Source organism: Carassius carassius, chromosome 37 (assembly GCF_963082965.1).
Source record: "Carassius carassius chromosome 37, fCarCar2.1, whole genome shotgun sequence".
In the NCBI taxonomy this organism is placed as follows: Eukaryota; Metazoa; Chordata; class Actinopteri; order Cypriniformes; family Cyprinidae; genus Carassius; species Carassius carassius.
This window is the reverse complement of record NC_081791.1, coordinates 21,113,997-21,129,297: the sequence shown is the minus strand read 5'-3', so window position 1 is coordinate 21,129,297 and position 15,301 is coordinate 21,113,997. Positions and strand designations below refer to the sequence as shown.

General features: G+C 37.9%; 2 protein-coding genes across 2 annotated transcripts; both read left to right on the top strand.

Annotated features, from left to right (window-relative positions):
• The first annotated feature begins 1,193 nt into the window (after positions 1 to 1,193).
• LOC132118361 (nuclear receptor subfamily 4 group A member 1-like) lies at positions 1,194 to 6,336 on the top strand. The gene is made up of 7 exons (XM_059528162.1): positions 1,194 to 1,345; positions 3,027 to 3,799; positions 3,941 to 4,070; positions 4,223 to 4,386; positions 4,494 to 4,696; positions 4,785 to 4,963; positions 5,047 to 6,336. The coding sequence occupies exons 2-7, from the start codon at positions 3,029 to 3,031 to the stop codon at positions 5,301 to 5,303; spliced, it is 1,704 nt and encodes a 567-aa protein (XP_059384145.1). The 5' UTR covers positions 1,194 to 1,345; positions 3,027 to 3,028; the 3' UTR covers positions 5,304 to 6,336.
• A 6,521-nt stretch (positions 6,337 to 12,857) lies between these two features.
• Positions 12,858 to 13,854, top strand: LOC132117748 (protein reprimo-like). Its single transcript, XM_059527061.1, has one exon. It carries the CDS (start codon positions 13,118 to 13,120, stop codon positions 13,430 to 13,432), a length of 315 nt encoding a protein of 104 aa, XP_059383044.1. The 5' UTR covers positions 12,858 to 13,117; the 3' UTR covers positions 13,433 to 13,854.
• The last annotated feature ends 1,447 nt before the right edge of the window (positions 13,855 to 15,301 follow it).

Genomic DNA, 15,301 nt, shown 5'->3' with positions numbered 1-15,301 from the left:
AACCACCAGGCCACGACTTCCCTGTCAAAAACGAAATTAATTTAAACATACACACACTGTAAGATCAATCCTGAGCGTATGCACACTTTATAAATGAGTACTAATGAGTAAATATAAGGAGTTACTAATGGTCAGAATATGATACTAAGATGATGGATATCAATAAAGCATTTTTCTTTAAATATCTTTCATCACGTGAATTATTTCTGCAAGTTAAAGGGAAATGGTGGTACAACATGCATAAGGTCAGACGGTTGACCTTGAAATGGCAGACAGGGCCATAACCTCTTCAATTATTTAGAATAGTTGTATTTTTCAATATTTCACTACTTATCACTTTTTGTGATAAACAGAGTGCAATTGTAATATGTGCTTTGAAAAACAGGTTCACAAAAATTTATTTGTTTTAAATCTTACTGTTTGGGGTACTAACTGAATAAAATAATAATAGTGACTTGAAGTTATGCTTGATTTTCATACCCAGTTAAAAGGAAAATCATGAGAATCAACGCATGACAAAAGAGACGTGGCATTTACTGGCACTGTCAATCCCTCGCACACCCTGTATTGTAGTACTCAGACAGCGTTGACTTCCGTTTTCATTTTTCTTCGAACACTTTCATGTTTTGACTCGTTCAGTCTGTGCAGGTGTAGTCCTTCCCTCTCCTCGTGGGCTCTTTGTGGTTTTCTTTAGGAGGAAACCGTCTCATGCGGTAGAAATAAAAACTGAGAATTAAAGGGGAAAAAAATTCAAATCAAAACATATAATGCATTTACCCTATGTAATATATTTTTTGAACAATTTTCTAACAAAATAAATATATGTATAGGCTACCTAAAATTAGCCAAAATACTTTTTTTTATTTAATTTTAAATTTTGAATCTTGTTTCAAATGTTTTTTTAAAAGCTGTGTGTTTCTTTTTACTCTTCTGATGCACGTCTTTGCTTATTTGCTAGTTATTTGTGTCTTCTCCTCACTATTTATACCTAAATTCAACCAGTTGCACAGCAGTACGCTGCTATAATTAGAACAACAAACGTGCGATTGTTTGCGTCAATGGAATCCCGTGTGTGCGTCATGTCTTTTGACTACGAGCGCTCTGATTGGACGGCAGCCGGAAAGATTTGCCGATGATCTCCGCCCCAGCATGGCCATATTTGCCAGTGGAACGCCTCGAGAGGATGCACCTTTGACGTCACGGCACAATAAATTAGTCTCTATATATGTGCTCTCTCACAGAAATTGAAGAAAACCGTCTTGTCGTGGCCGGGGACGTTTATACATGGTTATCCATCATTTGGAAAACGGACACTTGTAGGTCCCTCACCACAACACATTTTCAGGTAAGTTAATATTTTTGCTTTTAAAATGTGGAAGTCAGTGAACACTTTTCTTTCTGTTTTATGCTTCTTTTAAATAGCATACGAACAGCATATGCGTTCGCAGTTATTCAAAGTAGGTGTGCGTGTTTATAAATGGAAACATTTGTACTTTTGAGGTCTAATTTTGAGATCTTGTTCATTTTATGTATTTTGTAGTCTGTTCTCTATTGTTACTACGTGAAGCGCGCGAGTTATTCAGAAACAAAAAGCCTTTCGCGTATCTAGATTCAGTTGAATGCACAGAATGAGTTGGCTTCTGGAATTTAAAATGTAAAAAGATTTGAATGTCAGAAGATAAGAAACTAAAGAATAGACTGAGAGGGTGTGTGTGTCTGTGTTAGTGAGTGCTGCGCTTCTGCACGCGCACGGTCTCGCTGCAACAGGTGCTCGCGCAACAGCCAACTACTTATCATGCATACACTCTCCTTTTAAACCGCACGGTACTTAAGCTATTTGTATGATACATAAATACATCAAACGGTTCATATAAGTAAAATACAAATAATGATTAAAAAAGAAAGGAAAAATTGTATGTTAAACAAGTTGTAAGAAAGTTATAAAGATAATTTACTACACATTTTGATTTACTCTAGAATCTTCAAGTGGTTTAGCCTTTATTATAAACACACAAACGATGTAAAATATAAAAATATAAAAGTGATGACCTTGACGCTCAGGTCTGAAGGGGGTTCAGTCTGGCTTATTTGTTTACTTTATTATTATTTTGTAAACAAAGTGACTTGGCTTCCTGCAGGTTGGTTGACCCACACTGACTTTTTTTTTACACAATATGATAAATATTCTAAAACAAAATTGCTTTAGTGATTATTTTCAAACACATAATTATAACATATTATGCTAAACTACTTATGCCCAGCATTTCTTTTTTAAATTAAGCTTTTTTTTAACAACCTAGACATTTTTGACTTTAAGAAACATATCTCATGCTAATGCACTGGTTTGTGTATTAGTCACCATATTAAGGAACTGAAATGTTTAGGGGTCAAATGATCATCAGGTTCCATGTTTTTATGGGTGCAAGGTAATGAATGTATGTCAAACTGCTGATCCATAATTATCTTATGCGTTTACCAAGCTCATTAAAGTACTTTTTGTAGAATTACTAGTGTAAAAAAAAAACAAGTTGATAAGTGGCACGTTTTCCAAATATTTCCGTTGCCAGTCTAAAGACTGAATCCATGTGGTTAGAATGTATTATGAATGAATGTAAGCACTTTTTCACTGCCTGCAGATTTTTTCTTAATTTATCTTATCACTTACCTTATGGAACACTATGCCTGAGTTTGCAAGGGATGAGTCTATCTTAAAAAAGTTCCATCTACATACACCGCCCCCTCACACTCACAAACATACACACCCTCTCAGTGAGGCAACCCACATGTCATGTTCGTCTGACATCCTTAATGTGGTAACACAATAAACATGGCTGCCCTTCCAGCTAGACGGCTCTCTAAGTTTTCTCAGAAATCTCAAAGGCACTGTGTCAATACAGACTCGCTGGTCGTCGAGTAAGTCTATCTAGGTATATGTCAGGATGCGTTATTCAAAACTTGAGGCGTTTGACGTTTCAGCAGCAATATCTACGGTATTGAAAAGTAGATGTTGTGGTTCTGTTCTACAGAAATGACCTGTGTTCAAAGTCAACATGGAGTCCAGAACTATGAGAGCTCCCTCTTCAGCTCAGAGTTTTTGAATCCTGACTTCACCTCCAGGTTGGCCATGGATGTGACTGACCAGCGGGACCAGCTCTCCGCACCCTCCCTACCCAGCATCACCTCTCTGGTCGGAGACTACGTTGGGGAGTTTGATACCTACTCATGCCAGATCGCCACAGGTGCTGCTTCTTCCTGTCTGGGCGACACCTCCGGGCAGGATTCGTTCAGGCTGGATGACTTCCAGGTGTACGGCTGTTACCCAGGCACATTCGCTTTTAGCTACCTAGACGAGACGTTGTCCTCTTCAGGTGGGTCAAACTGCTTTGGAAGTCCAGCGTCTGCGCCCTCACCTTCTACCCCGGGATTCCAGCCCATATCTGCCTGGGACAACACCTTCAGTCCCTGCTCCCCTGATGAGGGCTGCTGGGGTTCAGAGAAGCCTCTGAACCAGGCCGCCACTTTCTTCACGTTTGGACACGACGAGCTTTCGCCTTTAGGACAGCTGCAGCAACGACTCCCAGATCAGGATCCCTTCTCCCAGTCCCAACAACACGGTTCTCCACTTCCCTTTGGCCTGGAGCAGGGCAGTCGGGATGGCTCAGGACTGATGGACGGACACCTATCTCCTAAAGTAAGGAGCCCCACAGGAAATGAAGGGCGCTGTGCAGTGTGTGGAGACAACGCTTCCTGTCAGCATTATGGGGTGCGCACTTGTGAAGGATGCAAAGGCTTTTTCAAGGTGAGAGAGCATGAGCGTACTGTATTTGTCTTGCTGATAAATTATTATACTTTTGATTCATGTCATGTTATGTAAACCCACCTTTTGGATTTGGGAAATCAGGCTTATTTCACTGACTTGGTTTCCTTTTTGATTTTGTAGCGCACAGTACAGAAAAATGCCAAGTATGTTTGCCTCGCCAACAAAGACTGCCCAGTGGACAAAAGGCGGCGAAACAGGTGCCAGTTCTGCCGCTTCCAAAAGTGCCTAGCTGTGGGGATGGTGAAAGAAGGTGAGCATTAAAAATATTATATTAATAAATAAGAAAGAACATAATACATATAGAACATAGAACATAATTAATTAAAAATGCATAAAGAATTTAAAATACCCACATACCCTTAAAGCAGTTTTAATCAATGTACATATTGTGTCTCTGTGTAGTTGTGAGAACAGACAGCCTGAAAGGTAGAAGAGGTCGTCTACCATCCAAGCCAAAAGTTGCTCAGGACTCACTGTCCATGTCTTCGCCTGTAAACATCATCGCCTCTCTCGTCACTGCCCATATTGACTCAAACCCTTCCAGTGGAAATCTGGACTATTCAAAGGTGAGGACAGAACATGCTTCACAACAATCTAACAGCAAAATATAAAGCTATAGTGCTGTTTTACGAGTATGGTTAATTAATATATTGTATTTTTGGTCATTGTTTAGTACCAGGAATCAGTATCTGGATTGTCTGAGAAGGAGGATGCCAACGACATACAGCTGTTTTATGACCTGTTAACGGGGTCAATGGAAGTGATCAGGAAGTGGGCTGGAAACATCCCTGGATTCAGTGCCTTCTGTAAGGAGGACCAAGACCTTCTTCTGGAGTCAGCATTTGTTGAGCTCTTCATACTTCGGCTAGCTTACAGGTACATTTCAGTTCACATGAGACTGAATTTAGCATTATTAAAGTACTAATTAGGCTAACTAAGCATCTATTTGTTTCTTTACATTTAGGTCAATGCCTGAGACAGACAAACTTATTTTCTGCAGCGGTGTGGTTCTGCACCGGACGCAGTGCGTACGAAGTTTTGGCGACTGGATTGACTCCATCATGGAGTTTTCTCAGAGTTTACACCGCTTGAACTTGGACGTATCGTCTTTCTCCTGTCTTGCCACACTGGTCATAATCACAGGTAAATGACTTTGTTCTACACAGACTGCAGAAATGTCTTGTTTTATCCCAAACAGATATCTAACCTTCACTTGTGACCAACAGATCGACATGGCTTGAAAGAACCCAAACGGATCGAAGACCTCCAAAACTGCCTGATCACGTGTCTCAGAGATCACGTCTCCACAAGTACCCCCGAGGCCACCCGGCCCAACTATCTGTCCCGACTCCTGGGCAAACTTCCAGAGCTGAGAACACTGTGCACCCAGGGCCTCCAGCGAATCTTCTATCTTAAACTGGAAGACTTGGTCCCACCTCCACCAATTGTGGATAAAATCTTCATGGACACATTGCCATTCTGAAGAGGCTTTATAAATGGACAACTGGTGTGACTTAAACAGATGAAAGAGATGGATATGAGATGTTTGAAATGGAGCTCTTGGGGGTTTGGCTAGTCAAAGGACTTAATTGATTACTGTTCTCTGCTTTCTTGGAATGGAATCAGAGAATGATTGCATTCTACTTACGCCTGCGTTTGGAGATCACATAGTCTTCAACATTGAACTTATTAAGAGACACATAACAAGAATTATGGATTAGGTTTAACGTGTTGGTAACTCTAAACAGACATGGAGTTTCAAATCTTAGTATATTTTAGCTGAAAAGGTGACATTTCAATTCAGTGGTGCAAAAAAAGAAGCTCAAATGCTCTACATGTGACTTCTAGATGAAAGAATTCCCATCAGTATTACAGCTATGATCAGATGGCATATTCCACATAGACAGCATCCAAGAATCCAGTAAAACATCTTCCAATTTCAAGTTAGAAATGCCATGGACCAAAACAGGGAGTACAAACAGCATTTACTTGGATGCTTAAATTATCATACAAAGCCTTAAAATATGCTCAAGTGCCAGAAAACCATTTCCCTTATATATGCTCCAAAACGTGCTTACACTGAAAAGAGATTTATTATGTTTGAGTACAGGACTGATTTGAGTGCATAGGAGGACTGTGGTACACTTGTCTAATGTTTCAGATCCAGTGACACTAGAAACTTTAGTGTATTTTAAGAGTCAGTAGTTTATATAAAAGTAAATCCAGTGCAGCTACTGTGCATGTACCATGTACAGCCTCTTACATGCAAATACTTTGAGTATTATTACAGGCGCCTGACTTAGTTTAGTGTACCAGTCAAACCTTAGAGTAATTATATTTGTATGTATGTATTTTAAAAATGTATAGATATGACTAGAGCTTCTGCAGACTGTAACTTTTCTCATAATGACAAAATCAAGATTGGGCATTCTGATTTTTTTTACATAAAATGAAAGGTATTGCTTATCTTTCATTGATTTTGCGCAGCTCTCTGAATAAATTTTGAACAGAAATCATCGTGGGTGCTATGAAACATTTCTTTACATCATTTACTGTAGTTTATCAATAAAAGGGACTGGGATCTGCATGGCTGTTCTTTCATTAAAAAATAAAAAAACATGAAGTGTTTAGCACTTCTAGCTTGTATCCTGTGGGCCTCATTTATAAAATGTTGTAGAAAAAACATCCTACATGAATACATGTGATTCTGAGAAATGAAAATTTGCATATGGCTCTCATCCAGATGAGTCATCTATAAGTCACAAATTATCTTGAAATTGTGTGCAGCTGAATGGTAAATGCCCCCCAATTAATGTCATCTGCATAGAAACAAGCATGAGTCAATGTCCAAATACTTTACTTGAGAATGCCAAGCAGCATAAATTGCTTTAGATTTCCAAACAGCTGCAGTACTCAACTCAGCCACAAGGAAATCATGTATACCCGATATATCAGATCTAACACTAAGCAATAAAGATTATAAAGAGTTTTAAGAAATCTGAAAATTGGCATGGATTTTAGCACACTCTAAAATCAAATCTGTGCATATGCACGTTCTATAAATGAGGCGCCTGCCGAAGCCATATAAATGATTTTTCTGTGGCAAAATGGTTAATATATTCTGTGCTAACTCCTGTGTCAGGACTGAGTCAGTGAATCCAATCTGTCAACAAATCATCCAGACCTGTTTTGTGAACTAGATTACAATATCTAATTCAAAAGAGTAATTTATGATTCACACATGCTGAACATGCCAAAGAAACCTAGGGCTTAAAAACAGAACACGCTCATAAAGATAACGTTTATGGTTATAATTTTATGGTTCTTTTTTTTTTTTTTTTTTTTTTTGGAGCTTGACAAGTCCAGTCTTCATTCACTTTCATTATAATGCAAAAAAGTGGGCAAAAATTAACCTTAAGTTAAAAAAAAAAACTTCAGAAGAATGTACAAATTTGGAATGACATGAAAGAGGAAGAAATTCTGCCCTATCCATTTATCGAAAAGCGGCTGCTATTTCTTTACTATACAAGGTTTCAACATTGCTTTCATAACAGCTGTAGTTGAGAAATAATGATGTCATCTGGTTACTGCACTGCGATGAGCTTTCCCTTTCTTGAAGTTGTGGTTTTGAACATTCTCCATATGGACAGTTAGCTGGCTAATCTGTGTCATGCGAATGATTCAGATCTGAACTTGATGTCACATCAGTTTGACGTGGTTCTTGAACTATATTTAGATCTATTTGTCGTTTTTTACTATCCGGTCATTTTCAATCAGATTATCACATACGTCATTATATTGCTTTATAAGGCCAACAATAGCAAAGACATTTTTACTGCTCATATTTAGGCTAAGGGGTTTTAACATACCTCTGACTATGAAACTGATTTTATTGGTAAATAAAGATGGTTCTGTATTTAAAACTCATTCAGTTTGATAGTGCTACAGAAACAGTCTAGAAAATAGTACAGTAAAAAAGCACTATGAACATCTCAACAACCATACAGTAACTTCCTGTAAACCCTCAGTACTGTAATGATAAAACGAACAGACTACTAGCCAATTTGTAGTTTGTCTACTCTAAAGGTATCCTTCTGTCCCACGGTAGCTTATTGGAGGGTCTGTAAATCATTTCATCAGATTTAATTTAGCTGATTTCATCATAACATTGTAGGACATTGTAAGTACAGAATCTACATCATCGGACTGCGTTCCATTCTAAAATATAGTGTTTATGAGTCACAGGTACCCCAGCAGACTCACCCTGCTACTATCACGATACCTCACACCAGACTACCCTGGACCACAGAGAGCCTTTTTGTCCCTAAGTGGTATTTCAAAATAATTTTGTGCGGTAGCTTCAAAACACAGACTTCTGGTTGACAGTCACGCTACACACCACAAGGCCTGCAGGGTGTCACATATCCTCCTCCCTTGCAGAGAACACCAAATTCTATGGCCTAATTTTGGTCCACTGTAATTTGCTCTGACAGATCCTGTGCCTGCCAAGGTATGCGGCCGATGGTACCACCAAGGAAAGTACAACTGAGCAGACAGAATATGTGCCAGGGCCTGTGTGTGACACCTTCCTCCAGCGCTCCAGACCAACAGATGCATTTTGGGGCTTAAATCGAAAAGGATCCTCAACATTAGTGACCCTGGGCAGAAATGTTATGTAATATCCCAGGCCATTCTAAATTTAACTATATAATACATAATACCTGGGCGGTGGCAATGAAATTGGCCCAAAGTGGCTTATTCTATGCCTCATGAAGTGAGTCATTATAGAAAAGGGATATCCCAAGAAACAATGCGTTTTCTGAGAGCGGGCCAGTGCAGCATCTTGTATTTTGTAATCATTTGTATAGTTTGTCATTAAAACTCTCCTCTTCGCTGAACTACCTGTCTGTATAAACAGCTTACTTGGAGTATTCATGTTTATATTTTAGTAAATAATTCACACAGCTCTTGTGGGCACCTTGCACAGACAGTGAGAGGAAAGAGGAAACCCTGCGGTAAATACATTTAGCTCATCATTGTGTCCCGTAACTCAATCTGCTCCATTGTCAATTTGACAATGACAGATGAGAGGGGAAGAGCCACATTCTCCTGGCTTATAGGGTATTTTGAACTGAGCTCATTCAAAATGAAGACCTATAAACTGCAGACAGATGATAGACAGACAGACAGACAGACAGACAGACAGACAGATAGATAGACAGATAGATAGATAGATAGATAGATAGATAGATAGATAGATAGATAGATAGATAGATAGATAGATAGATAGATAGATAGATAGATAGATAGATAGATAGATAGATAGATAGATAGGTGTTAGAAAATTGCTATGGCGTTGCTAGGCTGTTTTTGATGGTTGCTTTGCGGTTGCTAGAGAGAGATTTTAACTCTTATGAAATTGTCTGGCAAGCCTATAGGAACATCTGAAGGATATGGCAGAACTCTAATAAAAAATACCAGAGCTCATCCACAAGAAGTAATAGGATAAAGTCACTATCACTCCAATTACAGCAGTTATGTGGGCAAGGCCAGGGACAGCATACAAAAATATCCACAGTTTCCATGTTTGGATTACTTTAGTAAAGACAGCTTTTTGGTGCAAAATCAAAACAAGGTGTCGAAAAGCACATTGCCATGGTGACAATTAAACAAGACTAGTTCACCTCCAAAGAATAAAGTTATTATGTAAGCCTCCACCAGCCTCCTGTACTGGTCACCAACAGCCTTGAGAACATGAGAATGCTGGGATATAAAACAAGACCGACAGGGAGGCTCAAGTTTTGATGAAGTGCTGCAAGTTTTGCATAAGAGCCCAGAGGTACTTCCACACTCCAAGAACAAGGAGGCACAAAATGAACACATGCAGGACCCTCATAACCAGATACTAACCATGTAACAAGTGCTTATATAGTCATCAACAGCCTTTCGATTTTTGAGCCTTACTGCTTTGGAGCAAGTAAATTCTGACAAATCATCCAAAGACACTGCTTGCAAACGTCTTCTCAAATCCTTCTCCTGGATTTAGCCTTAAACCTGAATTAGCAACTTTGTATAATTTGTTATATAATTATTTCCTGATTCAGTCTGCAGACTTAACCACTCTGGGACAGACAGAAGGGCTATTTTTATAAACTGTGAGCCCATGTGGATTCAGTTAAAGAGTTGACAAAGTGTTGTTGACGACTTGTCATGCTCTAAACAGGTGCGGCGGCATATGATCGATCATGAGCGAAGCATAAAGCGGAGGGAACATTTACTGTACACACTGAACTCATGAATCAATCCGAACATACTAAACCAATCCAGATTGGGCATCATGTGGTCTATCATGCAGTGTGAAAATGTGTCATGTTTCATCTATGATAATATGGCCTTGTAGTTGTAAATTAAGGGTGTCTAATACTGGAGGAAGATAGGAGAGATGGATAATAGATAAAGATAGATGGATGTTGTATGACTCAAGTATCAAAAATGAGAATCTTTAGTTATTTCCATCCAGCACTTGTTTCAATTCAACACTCAGTCGTTCCATTTGAATGAATGCTTGGATGGATAATGAAAGAAATCACAGAACAGCCCCGAACATGAGCATTCCCACTCAACAGAGGAAGCCTTATACAAGCATGTGTTGATGTATTCTGATATCAAATTGACCAAGTTATATTTAACTATATTGAGCTCCTGTATCTTATTAAAGAAAATGACATTCCTTAGGATATGACACCTTAAATGCAAATAAAAAATAAATGGAAATATTAACGCTCAGCTAGTCACGTAGGGATCCCCTCTTAGAACGGCATGACCTGCAGGGAATGCTTCAATATGTGCGGTGAGGCCTGTTCACCCAGCAACTGCACTGTTACAACACAGGGGTTAGAAAACCAGCTTTACCACGAGACACACTGAGAACAGAAAGGAATGTCGCACATTTCAACTGATAAATAGTAAAAGTTCTCTGTTTGTATTAACTTGGCATTTCACACAATTCACATGTTTTGTCAACCACAATAGGCAGGATCCGACTTTGAAACTGGCTGAGCAGGTTTATTCTTTTACAGAATGCAAATGAATGAGTAAAACAACTATACAAACCATTCTGTTGTAAATAAAATAGAATCAGACATTAACTGCAGTGCAATTAAAAAAAAATGTTTAAATTTTTTAATATTTGATTTCTCTCTCCAACTTTTTCCATTTATGCATGTAATTTAGATTTTATGTTACACAAACATGAAACCACATTCTAAGATTTGAATAGACACACACTCTCTCTCTCTATTTCTCCCACACATGACAGGCGTAGATTCCTCTCAGTGTACACATTGTTCCCCAAAGGGGAATTATATTTTGGGCTTTAAGGGTGTCGTGGGTGGGGATTGCCAGTCCCTAACATTGGCCTGGGGTTTAAAAATAACCTCTCATCACATGAAATCAATGACGGCACTTAGATGTGACAGAGTGCGTGTTTGCGAAGTCAGGCCCCTCTGGGATTATCACAATACTTGGCAAGTGTAAGTGACACCATCATTCTCACCTGGACCTGAGGAAAATCCTGTGCCACGGTAAAACGGAAGCAAGTTGCTAAAAACATGGTGGTGACTAATTTACCAGCTACCAATATTCAATATTCAAACATGCTGCAGCATATAATTTCCCCCATTTTACAACAGCATAAATTAGCCCTTATCTGTTTTATGACAATCTCAGTAAAGTCTGATAATGAATGTATAACCAATATGAGCTTGATTTTCATAAGAATCGACTAGCTTAAATAAAAATCAAATACAAATAGTATTATTACATATAGTATTATTAACACTGCTAACATGTTCAAGCAGAGCAATATTAACAGTGAAAAGTTCCAGTGCTGCTGGACTGTATATCAGCTCTCTTAAAATAAGTTTAAAGGATAGGAATTAGTTGTTGTATAATATTAATTGGATCATGTTAAAAGGTTGTCATACATCTGCAAAGATCATCAGCCTATCCTTAGAGAGTAATCGTAAACCAGCAATTACATGTGTTCTAAAAAGCAAAAGGCTGAAGGTGCATCTCTGAGCACTGTTAGCATCAGGATGAGCACTATTTAGTAATTCAGAATTAAAGCAGTTGTTGTTAAAAAATATTCAAATAGTTAAAAAAAAATAAGTTTCTGTAAGACTAAGAACTATGCATATACAAAGTCTGTGATGAATTTCAGATAAGTGTGATAATGTGTTCCATGAGATAAAATTCTTGATGTTAATTGATGTTTTTCCATCAAGAATGCAGGGCATTTGTTTGGCATTAAAAAAAAGTTATGCAATTGAGGATGTAAAAGCCATAAAAAAAAATTAAATAAAAAAAAAATGAAATGGGAATATGTTTTTTTAATGTGTAATGGTACAAAAAAACTAGGCACAGCCAGCTACACTCAAGTATGTAAAGCAGGGTAATACTGCTATCTAGCGTTCCGAGGAAGAGCTACACCAAGTTATTCGAATCACTACATATATTGCGAAGTATTTCTATTCACTATTGGCCATTTTGCTATTTATAAAGATAAATGTTGATATTGATAATGATAGACTTACCTTAAAACTCACCTTTTACGCTAATTTGTTCACTTAATTTGTTACAGTTTTCGACAGTTGGATGTCACAGCATATGCCTATTTTGTAGATTTGTAACTGAAACTCTAAACCGAATCCAGAGAATAATTTTTACCACATCTCAAAACAATATGATGGAAATTATGGTGGTGGAAATTGTATTTTAGTAGTTTTTGGAATAAAGTGGCCGTTTACGTGACGTTTACCTTACTTCACATTTGATCTCCTGGATGCTCATAAGTGGTTTCTTCTTGGTAACGAAGTACACTAACGTTAACTTATTAAAAAAAATTAAAAAAGGAAGAAAACCCTTCGTGCTTACTGAATTTTGTTTGAAAATGCTGATAAAATAGGTACATAGGCTACTTTTGAGACATCCCCTCCCTCAAAAGCCACATGGTCATTTACTTCAGAAGAAAGTGTGTGCGCGTCGCCGCGCCTCTTAGCGCGCGCTCCAAGGCACACTAAAATACCGGAGTGCGCTCTTCCAGACATCACTGCAGAGATGCTTGGATGATGTACTCCATCATATATAACACATAAACCAGACTATATGCCACAAACCGACGCTTAGACGCCTGTTTTTTGACTTTTAAACTACATCCATGCAAGTGACCTTGGCAAATCTAGTTTTTGGAAGTTTTAAAACATCAATACGCGTTATACACGCCACCGAAAACTCGACATGAATGTCTCACATGGACTACTGAACCGGACGATCTCTACAGCGAAGGAGCCTTTGGAAAGCGTTCAAGGATGCTGCAGTAACTTCTCGGTGATCACGAGCGACGGGCTCGGTTCCCCGGTTCAGGACGAGCGCGATCAGTTCATCATGCGTTTGGTGCAGATCGCGGTTCTCTGTGTGCTGTCACTGACGGTCATTTTTGGCATATTTTTCCTTGGGTGCAATCTACTCATCAAGTCCGAGAGTATGATAAATCTGCTGGTGGAGGACAGAAGACCTTCCAAAGATGCGGATATTATTATGATTGCTGCATAAATCGGACATAAACTGGAAATCTCTCACGAACGACACCTGTTGGTATGGTTCTCATGCCAACGATGAACTAAATTTATTTTTATATAGGCTATTTCATCTTGGACCAGAACCTGTTAATGAATGCATGTTTTTGAAAAGCCAGAAATGTGTGGTGATGAATATTTGTCTACATCTTCTTTCAAAACACATCTTCATGAAGACACCAGAAACAACAAGAGCAGAGAAAGATAACCTGACAAATTCATCAATCCAGGACAGATCATTTGAAATTATGAATTTGTCATTTCTTTTGTATTTATATTGGCTGAATTGATTCATGTGACTCCTTGAAATGATTCAAGAATTTAATAATTAATGTATTAAAGAAAGATTGTGTTAACTTGCATGCAAAATTGATTAAAAGGAAATAGAGAACTCTAAAACACTGTTCCATTTTAGTTCCTATATGACATTTTAGAGTTTTTCAAAGGTTCAAAACATGACAATCCAGTTAAATAACAAGCAATTATAACTTGATCTGTCCATCAAATTAGATTATTAACTAGGAGCCATCACATTTCACAGTCTTAATAAATAGGCCTACATAAATTGTGTTCTGATATATCAATCACAAAAAGTCTCTCAACCTCTGGAGGTCAGTTGCAAAGGTCCAAGCATAGTGTCTTCAGTAGAGGAAAAAACCTTGAATCAAGTTCTTAAAAAAAAAAAAAAAAAAAAAGGACAACAAATGATTTTAATTTCCATCTATCACATGACCTTTTCCACATGGAAGCACATTATTCATCTTTTCCTTCTTAGGTATCTGGGCAGCTGCATTACACCCACAGTGCAGATCACTTACAGCTAAGCTTTGGTGGACTATTAAATATCTCTACAAATATAAAATTATTAAACAACTTTTCATATTTGTTCGAAAAGGCCATCAAACGTTTTAATTCTGTTAACAGCTCATGTCATTGGAAGCATAAGAAATATGGTTGGTTAACATTTTAAACTGCAACAATATGTTTTTTTCCACCAACAAGCAGCTAAAAAGCTTAGAATGACTCAAAATATGTCAGTTTCTTTAATTTGACATTCTGCTGACTCACCAGCTGGCTTTCCACATAAGCTTTAGCCTGGGGAGAATATAACAAGTGGCGCATTTTTATTTTAAGACAGTATTTTTGAACCACAAATATGGTGGTGAATGAATTCCTTAGACTATAGCATGGCAACTATAACATTATGTTATTTGACCTGCAGCCCTTAGTTTATTAATTCTATTAAACTATTATGCAAAAGATTGGCCTTCATTTTATTTGCAATCAGCATCTCATGTCAGTGTTCATAAACCAAAACCTGAAGGTAATATTAAAGAGATGTTGCAAAATTTTCTAAAATCAGTTGGATAATACCTTGTCCCCTATATTTGAACATACACTACTGCTACAAGAATGACATCATAAGAACACGGTCAAAGCCATACACTGTATAATACATGTGACTGCTGAAAACGTGCCAAAGACATTATTCAGTGCCCTAAAACACATGGTGCTGAAATACATGCAACAGAATATAGGGAACCATAATCCAAATAAGAGATTAAGGCTGCATGCTATATCATTGACCCCAATCCTAGGACATTCAGATCACCAGACCCTACCTGCACGCATGTAACTGCCCACTGCTGCTTTTTTTTTTTAATCACTGTCCTTTTTATGAAGCTTTTCATGCACTGCTTTACCATACAGATGCTGGTTTCTTATACTATAAACAGCATAATCTAAATTTGTTCAGTTTTTGATTGATAAATAGGCTATGATAAGGCTCAGGTGGAATCATTTTCTAAATAAATTCATATTTTATTCAGTAAATATTAATCAAATG

Excerpts from the sequence above, each read along its gene's own strand:
- LOC132118361 (XM_059528162.1), top strand. The coding sequence starts at position 3,029 with ATGACCTGTGTTCAAAGTCAACATGGAGTCCAGAACTATGAGAGCTCC. Across the intron at positions 3,800-3,940 it reads GATGCAAAGGCTTTTTCAAG|CGCACAGTACAGAAAAATGC; the intron begins GTGAGAGAGCAT and ends TTGATTTTGTAG. Across the intron at positions 4,964-5,046 it reads CACACTGGTCATAATCACAG|ATCGACATGGCTTGAAAGAA; the intron begins GTAAATGACTTT and ends TGTGACCAACAG.
- LOC132117748 (XM_059527061.1), top strand. The coding sequence starts at position 13,118 with ATGAATGTCTCACATGGACTACTGAACCGGACGATCTCTACAGCGAAG.